Raw genomic sequence first — 16,977 nt, 5'->3', positions numbered from 1 at the left:
CATGTAAAGACAGACAGGTAAAGGTAGACAGGTAAAGGTAGACAGGTAAAGACAGACAGGTAAAGGCAGACAGGTAAAGACAGACAGGTAAAGACAGACAGGTAAAGACAGACAGGTAAAGGAAGACAGGTAAAGACAGACTGGTAAAGGCAGACATCTCAGTAGAAACAAACCTCAAAGAACGAGATGCCAACAGACAGCAGCACGCCCACGCTCTCCTGGGCCTTCAACATCATCTTGTAGCTGACGTAATCCTGCCAGACACTCCCGTGGTTCATGTCTTTGGCCAGACCCATCAGCACCTCCAGGAAACAGTTGGTGAAACGGCTGTGGGAAATAGAACTTGGTGAAACGGCTGTGGGGAATAGAACTTGGTGAAACGGCTGTGGGGAATAGAACTTGGTGAAACGGCTGTGGGATATAGAACTTGGTGAAACGGCTGTGGGGAATAGACCTTGGTGAAACGGCTGTGGGGAATAGAACTTGGTGAAACGGCTGTGGGATTTAGAACTTGGTGAAACAGCTGTGGGGAATAGAACTTGGTGAAACGGCTGTGGGGAATAGAACTTGGTGAAACAGCTGTGGGGAATAGAACTTGGTGAAACGGCTGTGGGATTTAGAACTTGGTGAAACGGCTGTGGGGAATAGAACTTGGTAAAACGGCTGTGGGGAATAGAACTTGGTGAAACGGCTGTGGGGAATAGAACTTGGTGAAACGGCTGTGGGGAATAGAACTTGGTGAAACGGCTGTGGGGAATAGAACTTGGTGAAACGGCTGTGGGGAATAGTTTTAGAACTTGGTGAAACGGCTGTGGGAAATAGTTTTAGAACTTGGTGAAACGGCTGTGGGGAATAGTTTTAGAACTTGGTGAAACGGCTGTGGGGAATAGAACTTGGTGAAACGGCTGTGGGGAATAGAACTTGGTGAAACGGCTGTGGGATATAGAACTTGGTGAAACGGCTGTGGGGAATAGAACTTGGTGAAACGGCTGTGGGGAATAGAACTTGGTGAAACGGCTGTGGGATATAGAACTTGGTGAAACGGCTGTGGGGAATAGAACTTGGTGAAACGGCTGTGGGGAATAGAATTTGGTGAAACGGCTGTGGGATATAGAACTTGGTGAAACGGCTGTGGGATATAGAACTTGGTGAAACGGCTGTGGGATATAGAACTTGGTGAATTGGCTGTGGGGAATAGAACTTGGTGAAACGGCTGTGTGGAATAGAACTTGGTGAAACGGCTGTGGGGAATAGAACTTGGTGAAACGGCTGTGGGGGAATAGAACTTGGTGAAACGGCTGTGGGGAACAGAACTTGGTGAAACGGCTGTGGGGGAATAGAACTTGGTGAAACGGCTGTGGGGAATAGAACTTGGTGAAACGGCTGTGGGGGAATAGAACTTGGTGAAACGGCTGTGTGGAATAGAACTTGGTGAAACGGCTGTGGGGAATAGTTTTAGAACTTGGTAAAACGGCTGTGGGGAATAGTTTTAGAAGTTGGTGAAACGGCTGTGGGGAATAGTTTTAGAACTTGGTAAAACGGCTGTGGGGAATAGTTTTAGAACTTGGTGAAACGGCTGGGGGGAATAGAACTTGGTGAAACGGCTGTGGGGAATAGTTTTAGAACTTGGTAAAACGGCTGTGGGGAATAGTTTTAGAACTTGGTAAAACGGCTGTTGGGAATAGTTTTAGAACTTGGTGAAACGGCTGTGGGGAATAGAACTTGGTGAAACGGCTGTGGGGAATAGTTTTAGAACTTGGTGAAACGGCTGTGGGGAATAGAACTTGGTGAAACGGCTGTGGACAGTTAGACAGCAGCGAAAGGGGGGGGGTGTAAAACGCCAATTAACAATGAATTGTATCAAGCGGAATACAGCCAGTATGCAGCATAAAACCAGCATTCAGCATACAGACAGCATACAGCCAGCATACAGCCAGCATACAGCCAGCATAAAACCAGCATTCAGCATACAGACAGCATACAGCCAGCATACAGACAGCATACAGCCAGCATACAGCCAGCATAAAACCAGCATTCAGCATACAGACAGCATACAGCCAGCATACAGCCAGCATAAAACCAGCATTCAGCATACAGACAGCATACAGCCAGCATACAGACAGCATACAGCCAGCATACAGCCAGCATAAAACCAGCATTCAGCATACAGACAGCATACAGCCAGCATACAGACAGCATACAGCCAGCATACAGCCAGCATAAAACCAGCATTCAGCATACAGACAGCATACAGCCAGCATACAGACAGCATACAGCCAGCATACAGCCAGCATAAAACCAGCCTTCAGCATACAGACAGCATACAGCCAGCATACAGACAGCATACAGCCAGCATACAGCCAGCATAAAACCAGCATTCAGCATACAGCCAGCATACAGCCAGCATACAGCCAGCATACAGCCAGCATACAGCCACCATACAGCCAGCATACAGCCAGCATACAGCCAGCATTCAGCCACCATACAGCCAGCATACAGTATACAGCCAGCATACAGCCAACATACAGCCAGCATACAGCCACCATACAGCCAGCATACAGTATACAGCCAGCATACAGCCAGCATACAGCCAGCATACAGCCAGCATACAGCCAGCATACAGCCAGCATACAGCCAGCATACAGCCAGCATACAGTCAGCATACAGCCAGCATACAGCATACAGCCAGCATACAGCATACAGCCAGCACACAGCCAGCATACAGCATACAGCCAGCATACAGCCAGCATACAGCCAGCATACAGCCATCATACAGCCATCATACAGCCAGCATACAGCCAGCATACAGCCAGCATACAGCCAGCATACAGCCAGCATACAGTCAGCATACAGCCAGCATACAGCATACAGCCAGCACACAGCCAGCATACAGCATACAGCCAGCATACAGCCAGCAGCCACCCCATATCTTGTGTCAGCCAAACTTTTTTTTGTCTTTCAGTTTCTGACGTCACAGATTCATAACCATCCCCCCTTTCCCCCATACAAATTGTAAATAGTGAAGATCTGCCTTGGCCCAGGGCGGTAGAGCCCCCCCCCCCCCCCCATGTACGCCTTTAATCAGCTGTCATGGAGGAATATGAAATGGAGGCGGGTGACCTAGACTTAATAGAAATCATAAGTCCAGGTCATTCAACGATCTCATCAACTGTTTGACAGATCCAATTTTCGTCCGTCGGACGTGAATTGTAAGTAAAGAGTTGGTAGAGATTATACGGGGTCACGCGAGGTCACGAGAGGTCATGGGTCAAGGTTAAAACATTTCGAAGACTCGCTGGGAGAGTTAAAGTAATCTATAAAGGTCATTAACCCACTGACCTGACTGTAGTAGCCCACTGACCTACTTGTAGTAGCCCACTGACCTAACTTTACTAGCCCACTGACCTACCTGTAGTAGCCCACTGACCTACCTGTAGTAGCCCACTGACCTACCTGTACTAGCCCATTGCCCTACCTGTAGTAGCCCACTGACCTACCTGTAGTAGCCCACTGACCTACCTGTACTAGCCCATTGACCTACCTGTAGTAGCCCACTGACCTACCTGTAGTAGCCAACCTCGTTGTGAGTGGACTTGATGGTTGTGTTCATGACGATCTGGTTCCTGTGCTCCCAGAGTTGCAGGATGAAAACCTCAGGGTCAGCGAAACATTTAGTGGGGTAGGAGGCTGACTCTCGGATGGCCTTGTCTGTGTTCTGGTGGCATGTACAAGTGTGTTAGAGACAGGTGTGTTACAGACAGGTGTGTTACAGACAGGTGTGTTACAGACAGGTGTGTTAGAGACAGGTGTGTCAGATACAGGTGTGTTACAGACAGGTGTGTTAGAGACAGGTGTGTTACAGACAGGTGTGTCAGATACAGGTGTGTTACAGACAGATGTGTTACAGACAGGTGTGTTACAGACAGGTGTGTTAGAGACAGGTGTGTCAGATACAGGTGTGTTACAGACAGATGTGTTACAGACAGGTGTGTTACAGACAGGTGTGTTAGAGACAGGTGTGTCAGATACAGGTGTGTTACAGACAGATGTGTTACAGACAGGTGTGTTACAGACAGGTGTGTTAGAGACAGGTGTGTCAGATACAGGTGTGTTACAGACAGGTGTGTTAGAGACAGGTGTGTTACAGACAGGTGTGTCAGATACAGGTGTGTTTGAGACAGGTGTGTTAGAGACAGGTGTGTTAGAGACAGGTGTGTTAGAGACAGGTGTGTTACAGACAGGTGTGTCAGATACAGGTGTGTTTGAGACAGGTGTGTCAGAGACAGGTGTGTTACAGACAGGTGTGTTAGAGACTGGTGTGTCAGAGACAGGTGTGTTACAGACAGGTGTGTTAGAGACTGGTGTGTAAGAGACAGGTGTGTTACAGACAGATGTGTTACAGACAGGTGTGTTACAGACAGGTGTGTTAGAGACAGGTGTGTCAGATACAGGTGTGTTACAGACAGATGTGTTACAGACAGGTGTGTCAGAGACAGGTGTGTAAGAGACAGGTGTGTGAGAATATTTAAATAGCACAACCCACCCACAACCCACCCACCACCCACCCACTGCCCTGCAACCCACCTACCCCCTCTCCCCTCCCCCCTCCACATGACCTACATTGAAGCGCCCCCCCCACATGACCTACATTGAAGCGGTCACCCCACATGACCTACATTGAAGCGGTCCCCCCACATGACCTACATTGAAGCAGTCCCCCACATGACCTACATTGAAGCGGTCCCCCCACATGACCTACATTGAAGCGGTCCCCCACTCCCACCCTCCCCCCACATGACCTACATTGAAGCGCCCCCCACATGACCTACATTGAAGCGGTCCCCCACTCCTACCCTCCCCCCCCCCCACATGACCTACATTGAAGCGGTCCCCCCCACATGACCTACGTTGAAGCGCCCCCCCCCACATGACCTACATTGAAGCAGTCCCCCACATGACCTACATTGAAGAGGTCCCCCACCAGCCCCCATGACCTTGACCTACATTGAAGCGACCCCCCCCCCTACCAGCCCACCATGACCTTGACCTACATTGAAGCGGTCCCCCACCGCCCCCATGACCTTGACCTACATTGAAGCGCCCCCCCCCCCCCCCACACACACATGACCTACATTGAAGCGGTCCCCCACCAGCCCCCCCCCCCCCACCCCCACCCACATGACCTACATTGAAGCGGCCCCCCACCAGCCCCCCCCATGACCTTGACCTACATTGAAGCGGCCCCCACCATTCCCCCATGACCTTGACCTACATTGAAGCGGTCCCCCACCACCCCCCCCCCCCACCCACACCCACATGACCTACATTGAAGCGGCCCCCCACCAGCCCCCCCATGACCTTGACCTACATTGAAGCGGCCCCCACCATCCCCATGACCTTGACCTACATTGAAGCGGTTCCCCCCCCCCCCATCCCCCACATGACCTTGACCTACATTGAAGCGGTCCCCCACCAACGAGACGTTCCTCTCCTCCAGTGCGTACATCACGCTGGCCCGTTCCAGCTGGAGGGCGTAGGCCACGCTCCCTGTGGAGACATAGGGGGCCATCACATGGTGGGCCATCAGATGGTGGGCCAACATATGGCGGGCCATCACATGTTGGGCCATCACATGTTGGGCCATCACATGGTGGGCCATCACATGTTGGGCCAGCACATGTTGGGCCATCACATGTTGGGCCATCACATGTTGGGCCATCATATGGCGGGCCATCACATGTTGGGTCATCACATGGTGGGCCATCGCATGTTGGGCCATCATATGGCGGGCCATCACATGTTGGGCCATCACATGGTGGGCCATCACATGTTGGGCCATCACATGGTGGGCCATCACATGTTGGGCCATCACATGTTGGGCCATAATATGGCGGACCATCACATGTTGGGCCATCACATGGTGGGCCATCACATGTTGGGCCATCATATGGCGGGCCATCACATGTTGGGCCATCACATGGTGGGCCATCATATGGCGGGCCATCACATGTTGGGCCGTCACATGGTGGGCCATCACATGTTGGGCCGTCACATGGTGGGCCATCACATGTTGGGCCGTCACATGGTGGGCCATCACATGGTGTGCCATTATATGGTGGGCCATCACATGTTGGGCCGTCACATGTTGGGCCATCACATGGTGTGCCATTATATGGTGGGCCATCACATGGTGGGCCGTCACATGGTGGGCCATCATATGACGGGCCATCACATGGTGGGCCATTATATGGTGGGCCATCAAATGACTAAATGTCATGAATATCAGTTAATTAAAGCACCAATAATTATGTAAAAACATTTTAAAATTCTTTGGCTTTCAAGTACTTGAGCATCTGTGTCATTTGTCTAGGTGTGTTATTTATGCAAGTGTGTTGTCCATGCAGGTGTGTTATTTATGCAGGTGTGTTGTCTATGCATGGGTGTTCGTGTTTACAATATTTACAGAAACATGAAGCACAACCACTGATGGATGTTGATGACCAAAACACGCTAGATGTTGTACTTACCTACAGTCTGACCCCTGTTGACCATGACCTTGTCGTTCTCAAGGTCACTCTTGACGATGACGTTTGTGACCATCCAGTAGCAGGCCAGACTGACCAGTGCCATTAGAGGAATTAGCATGAGAGCTATGGCACGGAACATCTGGGGATCAACATAATGGGTCTAAGGAATTTGTGTTTGCGACTGCGGGGTTTTTGTATGCGGAATTTGGGTCTGCGGAATTTGTGTTTGCGGAATTTGGGTCTGCGGAATTTGTGTTTGCGACTGCGGGGTTTTTGTATGCGGAATTTGGGTCTGCGGAATTTGTGTTTGCGGAATTTGGGTCTGCGGAATTTGTGTTTGCGACTGCAGGGTTTTTGTATGCGGAATTTGGGTCTGCGGAATTTGTGTTTGCGGAATTTGTGTTCGTTGAATATGTATCTGCGGAATTTTTGTCTGTGGAATTTTCGTCTGCGGAATTTGTGTCTGCGGAATTTGTGTTTGCGGAATTTGCGACTGCGGGATTTTTGTATGCGGAATTTTTGTATGCGGAAATTTTTATATGCGGATTTTTTGGTCTCCAGAATTTGTGGCTGCGGAATTGGTGCCTGCTAAAGTCTTCTCAAGAACCTGCACTATAAATATGCTAAATATAACTAGGATAAAATAATGTTCAATAAATGTGAAAAAGTAGAAGTCATGCGGGATTTTTGTATGCGGAATTTTTGTATGCGGAAATTTTTATATGCCGATTTTTTGGTCTCCAGAATTTGTGGCTGCGGAATTGGTGCCTGCTAAAGTCTTCTCAAGAACCTGCACTATAAATATGCTAAATATAACTAGGATAAAATAATGTTCAATAAATGTGAAAAAGTAGAAGTCATGTGACTCCATATTTTGATTTTTAATTTCTAAATATGTGACAATCTTTGGATTAACTCATATAACGAGAATGTTCTAGAACATCATGTCCGTTTTAATCACAGAAAACTGGGGGTTTTCTTATCCTTTTAGAAAAGTGAATGAATGATTTCTTTTGCCAGTTAAAGATTGCAGTTTTTCTAAGAACATTCACTCAACATTTGTAAACAAGCAGCAAAACTAAATAGAAAGGTCTGTCTAATCTTATGACAGTGACATCATTAACGGAAAATAAAAATTTAAAAAATAAATATAACAGTGGAAGAAAAAAAATAATGAATGTTCGATGGTTGCGTCGTCTTGTGGTTTATGTTAGTCCCAGAGTCAATGGGTCCTTATGACGTCATTGGGTCCAGCCTCAGTCCTTATGACGTCACTGTGTCCAAATTCAGTCCTTATGACTTCATTGGGAGCAGCCTCAGTCCTATTGACGTCACTACCTTAGAGACGTAGCTAACACCTGCCATACACCAACGTTGGTCAAAAATTGTCCACAACTTTTTTTATAACAGTAATTGCCCCTGGCTTACCCGCCGTGCCAGTGAGAAAACTTTGGGGGGGGGGGGGGGGTATGTGTGTGGGGGGGTTGATCCCTCAGGCCACCAGACGTGAAATAATGGCGGGAAAACCCAGCACAATGTCCAATTATCACAGTCACGTCCTCATGTGGCTCTCAGAATGTTTTCTTTGATCTCTGGCGGTGGCGGGGTGGGGGGGGGGGGGGAGGAGTGCTAATGATGTCATGTACTGCTGATGTTATTGTCATTTAACTAATGATGGCATGTATTATTGATATCATTGTCATTTAACTAATGATGTCATGTAGTGTTGATGCAATTGTCATTTAACTCATGATGTCATGTAGTGTTGATGCCATTGTCATTTAACTAATGATGTCATATACTGTTGATGCCATTGTCATTTAACTAGTGATGTCATGTTCTAAACCGATGTAAAGTCAACACCTGGGAACATAACCGGTTATCTCATTTAGCCAGATAAATAGCCACTGGTCAGAGCTATCAGCGTGGAGGGGGGGGGGGGGGTAAGGCTGCGATTTGCATCTTTCTCCAAAAGAAAACAATTAATTAGAAAATCTTTTTCACAAAATGGAAGGTTTTTGTTTCAATCACAGGCTAAAAGGATTTTTTGTGGTCGGAAATTTTTTGTTCCACACACTTTGTCGATTAACCACATTAAAAAACTGTTTGGCGAGGCCTATAGCCTGAGAACAGCATCCCGTCTAATCTAGATCGAATAATTAGAAGATTGCCATACGTGGCCACAAAGACAAGAAAGTGAGGGGGATAAGTGGCTTTAAAAACACAAGACAAATTATCGCGACAAATTATCGCGGCAAATTATCGCGACAAATTATCGCGACAAATTATCGCGACAAATTATCGCGACAAATTATTGCGACAAATTATCGCGACAAATTATCGCGACAAATTATCGCGACAAAGTATCGAGACAAATTATCGCGACAAATTATCGAGACAAATTATCGCGACAAATTATCGCGACAAATTATCGCGGCAAATTATCGCGACAAATTATCGCGACAAATTATCGCGACAAATTATCGCGACAAATTATTGCGACAAATTATCGCGAGATTCGTTGAAGCTTATCCTCATTATAAAAAATCAACATTTTATCTTAATTTTTAAACCCATGACTTTCCTCGTTTCTTTTCCTTTCGATCTTTTATAAATATCAAATTGTTTGGCATAATGGTATCGAGTTATTTTAAATAATCTTCAAACTATAAAAGCAAAGTAGGTCTTGTTTGTTTGTTTGTTTCTTACCCACACCTATTAAATCGGGTACTTGCAAGTAAGTTGCAGGGAAATTGTTCATGACAAAGTTTGCTGTAAACTCTCATTTTACCGGTGAAATTAGAGCCATCTCAATAATCGAGTTTTAAGTGACCGATTGGTCGATTTAGAAATCTATTTATAAGATTTTGCCTCACAAATTATACGAATCAGAGTTATGTTTGTCAAAGCGATTGTGTAAACAGTTCAATTAATGAGGTTCAAGTACCACACACACACACACACATACACACACACGCACACACACACACACATACACACACACGCACACATACACACACGCACATAGCTCATCCACTCACACTCACACACACAAACGCATACACACACGTACGTACGCACACAGCTCACTCCCACTCCCACACACACACTCATACACACACATACACTCACACTCACACACACACAGAGGGATGTTTTGAGAAACACTGGTACCACCAGGGTCACTGACTCTCTTGTCGTGTCGCGTCATGCGTCATGTCAGATGACGGATATAGATCTGTCCGTCACGCGCCGTTCCGCGTCATTACCTCCACACGTGACCAACGGTGGCTGATTGGGGTCAGCTTTGATGGAACCCTTTCGTTTTCAAGGTCATCGACCTTTGGACAGCAATGGCAGGCTAATTAGGATCCTGAAAGTACTTGTCTCTCTTAGACCCAGCTATTTTGGTTGATTGATTTGAGTTGTATACAAGCTAGGTGTCTAAGTGGGCTGGCTTCGTTAGGTTATGTTGGCTGTTGGTTAGGTTATGTTGGATGTTGGTTAGGTTATGTTGGCTGTTGGTTAGGTTATGTTGGTTAGGTTATGTTGGCTGTTGGTTAGGTTATGTTGGATGTTGGTTAGGTTATGTTGGATGTTGGTTAGGTTATGTTGGTTGTTGGTTAGGTCATGTTGGTTGTTGGTTAGGTTATGTTGGTTGTTGGTTAGGTTATGTTGGATGTTGGTTAGGTTATGTTGGTTGTTGGTTAGGTCATGTTGGTTGTTGGTTAGGTTATGTTGGATGTTGGTTAGGTTATGTTGGTTAGGTTATGTTGGCTGCTGGTTAGGTTATGTTGGTTGTTGGTTAGGTTATGTTGCTTAGGTTATGTTGGCTGCTGGTTAGGTTATGTTGGTTGTTGGTTAGGTTATGTTGGATGTTGGTTAGGTTATGTTGGTTAGGTTATGTTGGTTAGGTTATGTTGGCTGTTGGTTAGGTTATGTTGGTTAGGTTATGTTGGTTGTTGGTTAGGTTATGTTGGTTGTTGGTTAGGTTATGTTGGCTATTGGTTAGGTTATGTTGGTTGTTGGTTAGGTTATGTTGGTTGTTGGTTAGGTTATGTTGGCTATTGGTTAGGTTATGTTGGTTAGGTTATGTTGGTTGTTGGTTAGGTTATGTTGGTTGTTGGTTATGTTATGTTGGCTATTGGTTAGGTTATGTTGGTTGTTGGTTAGGTTATGTTGGTTAGGTTATGTTGGCTATTGGTTAGGTTATGTTGGTTGTTGGTTAAGTTATGTTGGCTGCTGGTTAGGTTATGTTGGTTGTTGGTTAGGTTATGTTGGTTGTTGGTTAGGTTATGTTGGTTAGGTTATGTTGGTTGTTGGTTAGATTATGTTGGCTGTTGGTTAGGTTATGTTGGTTAGGTTATGTTGGCTATTGGTTAGGTTATGTTGGTTAGGTTATGTGGGTTGTTGGTTAGGTTATGTTGGCTATTGGTTAGGTTATGTTGGTTAGGTTATGTTGGTTGTTGGTTAGGTTATGTTGGTTGTTGGTTAGGTTATGTTGGATGTTGGTTAGGTTATATTGGCATTTGGTTAGGTTATGTTGGATGTTGGTTAGGTTATATTGGCATTTGGTTAGGTTATGTTGGATGTTGGTTAGGTTATATTGGCATTTGGTTAGGTTATGTTGGATGTTGGTTAGGTTATGTTGTTTAAATTTGTTATTGCTGATATTCATTATAACCTCATACGATTGCCATGGTATAGGTTCTACAAAGGTGACGTGTTAGATTTGTTAGGTGGTGTTACATTTGTTGTGGCGTTAACTTCACGTGTTAGAGTGGCGCTAATTTCATGTGATAGAGTGGAGTGGCGCTAATTAAATGAATGTGATGACGAGGATATAAGATTTTAACCTCAGTACTTTTCACTTAGCTTTAGATTGCTGCCATGTTTCTATAGTCACGGCTTGATTACGGCAGATTAAGGTAGATTACAGTAGATTAACTCACGCAGATTATCTCAACCGGTCAGAAACTAAGATGGTTTTTTTTTTGGGGGGGGAGGGGGGTGACACAAAACACAATTGAACACATAACAGACAGTGACCTACATTCTATGAAGGTTCTTTAAGGCATTTCTCCGGAGATAGGGGGCGGGGAGGGGGCAGTGCACCACAATGTATCTCTACATCCACCCTCACACCGGAGAAAAATATATGAAAGAAACCCTTAAGCTGTTTAATATGGAATCACATTTCAAGAAATTATATGCGTATTTGCTACCAATGTCCATGTTTTTAATGGCCTGTCTAAGGTGTCGGCGTAAGGGGTCGGCCTGTTTAACGGGTCGGCCAGTCTAAGGGGTCGGCCTGTCTAAGGGGTCGGCCTAAGGGGTCGGCCTGTTTAAGGGGTCGGCCAGTCTAAGGGGTCGGCGTAAGGGGTCGGCCTGTCTAAGGGGTCGGCCTATCTAAGGGGTCGGCCTGTCTAAGGGGTCGGCGTGGTCTAGTATTCATGAAGAGATGGAAGGCAATACGCTATCAAACACGTTCATTAGTTAATGAATGAAGATACAAGAAGATTAATGACCTACCTGCAAAAAGCGACCCCTGTTTGAAACGGGGTCAGCGTAGCAGCAGTTCTGACCCTCGACCCCCACCTGACCCTCGACCCCCAAATGGGTGGAGGAGTAGATCTCTCCGTGATCACAGTCAAGGGGGTCACGCTGGAGGTCAAGGTCATGGGGGTCACGCTGGAGGTCAAGGTCATGGGGGTCACGCTGATGCACTTTATGGAAGGCTCCGTAGTGAGGGTTCTCCTTGGTCCACGGGCTCATCTTGTGGCTCACACTGGGGGTAGAGGCAGACATTTGACACTAGAGGCAGACATTTTAGGCTCACACTGGGGGTAGAGGCAGACATTTTAGGCTCACACTGGGGGTAGAGGCAGACATTTTAGGCTCACACTGGGGGTAGAGGCAGACATTTTAGGCTCACACTGGGGGTAGAGGCAGACATTTTAGGCTCACACTGGGGGTAGAGGCAGACATTTTAGGCTCACACTGGGGGTAGAGGCAGACATTTTAGTCTTACACTGGGGTTAGAGGCAGACATTTTACATCTTACACTAGAGGCAGACATTTGACACTAGAGGCAGACATTTTACATTTGACACTAGAGGCAGACATTTGACACTAGAGGCAGACATTTGACACTAGAGGCAGACATTTTACACTAGATGCAGACATTTTACACTACAGGCAGACATTTTACACAACAGGCAGACATTTTACACTAGAGGCTGACATTTTACACTAGAGGCAGACATTTTACATTACAGGCAGACATTTAGTGTTACACTAGAGACAGACATTTTACACTAGAGGCAGACATTTTACATTAGAGGCAGAAATTTTACACTAGAGGCAGACATTTTACACTACAGGCAGACATTTAGTGTTACACTAGAGGCAGACATTTTACACTAGTGGCAGACATTGACACACAACAGACATTTAAGACTAGTGTTGTTACAAACAGTCAAACCGCCCAATATCACTAAAACAAAACATGTAACAGTTGAGTCACATGACCACTGGTCTATATACCGTGACTCGAGCCAATGTCGCCATGGCAACCATATCGAAGTGAACCTTTAACCTTCAGGTCACGTTCATTTACGGTCACAAGATGCTATGGTTTTTACACCAACGTTCGTTTCATATTGATCTGTATAGCACAAGATAATCTTGCTGTCTACCTGCGCTTATGTTATATACAAATACATATATATATATATATATATATATATATATATATATATATATATATATATATATATATATATATATATATATATATATATAATTCTAAGGATAGCTATTTTTATGTTGACATATATTGGTTTGCAATAAAACAAAAACTAGCACGGCGCTAAAAATTAGCGTGATACATGCTAGCACTATACAGATCTGAGATTTGTTGACATTTCAATAAGATACAAGACACTGAGAGGCGGAAGATGTTTCGAAATTAGGGGAGGTGGGTGGGGGTCGGGTGGGGGTCTAACAAAAGGGAAGAAATTAGAACACCCTAATAACAAAGTGTACTTTGACGATTCTAAAAAGACAATCTCATGACCAAGATCACGTGCCTACAAAGATATTACAAAGTGCAGGCTAATTACAGGCTACTGTGGCCATATTTCTCAACAATCGGATCTGAGAGTCTTTGATTTACCCAAACATTGCACGGTTCGTTGTGTACTTGCAGCTGTCGCCATGGCAACCAGGAAACTTCAAGGAAGGGGAACTTTATCAACTCTGGGGAAGTTTGTTGTAGCGATGCCGCTTGATTGTGTCCCTTATGGGGGAGTTATCCCCCTGCTCGTGCAGTTATCGAACGTTATGAGGAGGTTCTCTTTACCAGCAAGATCATTGATACAACATCCTCAGTAACACCATCAGACACCAGCAGGAACAATGATACAACGTTTCCAGCAACACAACTAGGGTTAGCAGCCGAAGTCAGTGATCGGTTATCGATCGGTTTTTGATCGGTTAGAGATCAGTTAGTGATAAACTAAGGTCCGTATTAGCCGAGTTCTTTACTAAGTTTATATCTTGGTTAAGCTGTATCGTACACAACATAGATACATGGTTATATCCAACAAACAATAAACGTGTGATAAATTCACCTGAGATTAAATTTAGATCTACATAACCTGTCGCAGAGGGTCCACTTTAGAGAAGCTAGTCTACTCAGTTTAAACCAGTACCTGGCATTTACCGAGAAGACGGACGAAGTAAGGCGGACAGGTTCCGTGACAGTCACACGGGCAAAGCTTTTGGTACAGGAGTCCTCTACTTCCCCTGTATTGCGACAGATTCAAGGTCGGCCCATAAAACAAGTAATGTAAGCACCTGAAAACTTGCACCCGTGCATCCGTCGTCTGCTCGTTGTCACTTAACTCCATTTTGAATCCTGGGACTCTGCTACATACGTCACGATATCTGCTACATACGTCACGATATCTGCTGCATACGTCACGATATCTTCTGCACACGTCACGATATCTGCTGCATACGTCACGATATCTGCTACATACGTCACGATATCTTCTGCACACGTCACGATATCTGCTGCATACGTCACGATATCTGCTGCATACGTCACGATATCTGCTACATACGTCACGATATCTGCTACATACGTCACGATATCTGCTGCACACGTCACGATATCTGCTGCATACGTCACGATATCTGCTACATACGTCACGATATCTGTTGCATACGTCACGATATCTGCTGCATACGTCACGATATCCCAGAATGCACCTGTTCTGGGATCAGCGGTGTATAGAAGCAGACGAGAACTGGACGTCAGGAAATGGACGGCTTCCTCATTGGGCGACTATTCAAACAGCTCGCGCCATTAGCATATCACTAATGTGGCTGTAATGAACTGCACGGAGTGACCATTGCTAGCAACAAATCCGCCCCATTTGAAAAAATTAGAAACAAATCTTACTTTTTCAACAATTTTTACAGAAATTTTACACACTAATTTTACCTTTGAAAATGCAGCTTAAAATTTTTCCTTTGATTAAACACAGATGAGTTAATTAGACTAAAAGCTGATCAAATATTTAGTTTTCCTTTTTTAAAAGGTTGATGGGATGTTCCGACATTAAACAATTATCAAACACACACCAAACAAGCTGTAGTCCAGCTGTAGTCCAGCTGTATGTAGACCAGCTATAGACCAGCTGTATGTAGACCAGCTGTAGACCAGCTGTAGACCAGCTATAGACCAGCTGTAGACAAGCTATAGACCAGCTATAGACCAGCTATAGACCAGCTGTAGACCAGCTATAGACCAGCTGTAGACCAGCTGTAGACCAGCTGTATGTAGACCAGCTGTAGACCAGCTGTAGACCAGCTATAGACCAGCTGTAGACAAGCTATAGACCAGCTATAGACCAGCTATAGACCAGCTGTAGACCAGCTATAGACCAGCTGTAGACAAGCTATAGACCAGCTGTATGTAGACCAGCTGTAGACCAGCTGTAGACCAGCTATAGACCAGCTGTAGACAAGCTATAGACCAGCTATAGACAAGCTATAGACCAGCTATAGACCAGCTATAGACCAGCTATAGACCAGCTATAGACCAGCTGTAGACCAGCTGTAGACCAGCTATAGACCAGCTGTAGACAAGCTATAGACCAGCTATAGACCAGCTATAGACCAGCTATAGACCAGCTATAGACCAGCTGTAGACAAGCTATAGACCAGCTGTAGACCAGCTGTAGACAAGCTATAGACCAGCTATAGACCAGCTATAGACCAGCTGTAGACCAGCTGTAGACCAGCTGTAGACCAGCTGTAGACCAGCTATAGACCAGCTGTAGACCAGCTGTAGACCAGCTGTAGACCAGCTGTAGACCAGCTATAGACCAGCTGTAGACCAGCTGTAGACAAGCTGTAAACAAGCTATAGACCAGCTGTAGACCAGCTGTAGACAAGCTATAGACCAGCTATAGACCAGCTATAGACCAGCTGTAGACCAGCTATAGACCAGCTGTAGACCAGCTGTAGACCAGCTGTAGACCAGCTATAGACCAGCTGTAGACCAGCTGTAGACCAGCTGTAGACCAGCTGTAGACCAGCTGTAGACCAGCTGTAGACCAGCTGTAGACAAGCTATAGACCAGCTATAGACCAGCTATAGACCAGCTGTAGACCAGCTGTAGACAAGCTATAGACCAGCTATAGACCAGCTATAGACCAGCTGTAGACCAGCTGTAGACAAGCTATAGACCAGCTATAGACCAGCTATAGACTAGCTATAGACCAGCTGTATGTAGACCAGCTGTAGACCAGCTGTAGACCAGCTGTGGATTAGCTTGAGCAGAGAATTGGTTTATTGGAGTTTTACCCCTTTACAGCGGGTGGTTGAGGAAAACTTTTATTCGTTTAGACTTGCTAATTACCTGGCTAATTACATGTTTGTCTCCTTAATTAATTGTGATTTATGTTGAGCGCCGGCCACCCCTCCCATCCCCTCCGCCGTCTAACGATAGTATTACATTTCCCGTGTCTGATGAACGACCGGTAATTAAAGTCATTGAACCTCATCAGTGACGTCACGGAGCCTCACCAGTGACGTCACGGAGCCTCACCAGTGACGTCACGGAGCCTCACCAGTGACGTCACGGAGCCTCATCAGTGACGTCACGGAGCCTCACCAGTGACGTCACGGAGCCAAACCAGTGACGTCACCAGCAACGACCGAAGGACTTGTCTAATAGACCAGCGGAGAAATGATCACGTGGTGAGAATCGCGCGGGAAAAAATGTTTGATTTTCTGTAGCCTCTAACCCAGGGTCAAGCAAGTGCAAACTAATCTCGTTCTCTGATTGGTGCATCCAATCAGATTTGTCCTGACATCATTCAAACTTGTTCTAGAATTTTCGACAATCTACTGGACAAACATGGACGTTTGAAAT

At 45.7% G+C, this 16,977-nt stretch overlaps 1 protein-coding gene across 1 annotated transcript; it reads right to left on the bottom strand.

Moving 5' to 3' along the window:
* Window positions 1-6,510: 6,510 nt before the first annotated feature.
* LOC131944021 (uncharacterized) lies at window positions 6,511-14,440 on the bottom strand. The gene is made up of 3 exons (XM_059304462.1): window positions 14,388-14,440; window positions 12,060-12,315; window positions 6,511-6,666 (listed from the first exon to the last, which is right to left on the bottom strand). The coding sequence occupies exons 1-3, from the start codon at window positions 14,438-14,440 to the stop codon at window positions 6,511-6,513; spliced, it is 465 nt and encodes a 154-aa protein (XP_059160445.1).
* Between the last annotated feature and the right edge of the window lie 2,537 nt (window positions 14,441-16,977).

Source organism: Physella acuta, unplaced genomic scaffold (genome assembly GCF_028476545.2).
Source record: "Physella acuta isolate Inbredline_101_S28 unplaced genomic scaffold, ASM2847654v3 ptg000476l, whole genome shotgun sequence".
Classification (NCBI taxonomy): Eukaryota; Metazoa; Mollusca; class Gastropoda; family Physidae; genus Physella; species Physella acuta.
Note: the sequence above shows the minus strand (reverse complement) of the source record. Positions and strands in the feature narration are given on the sequence as shown.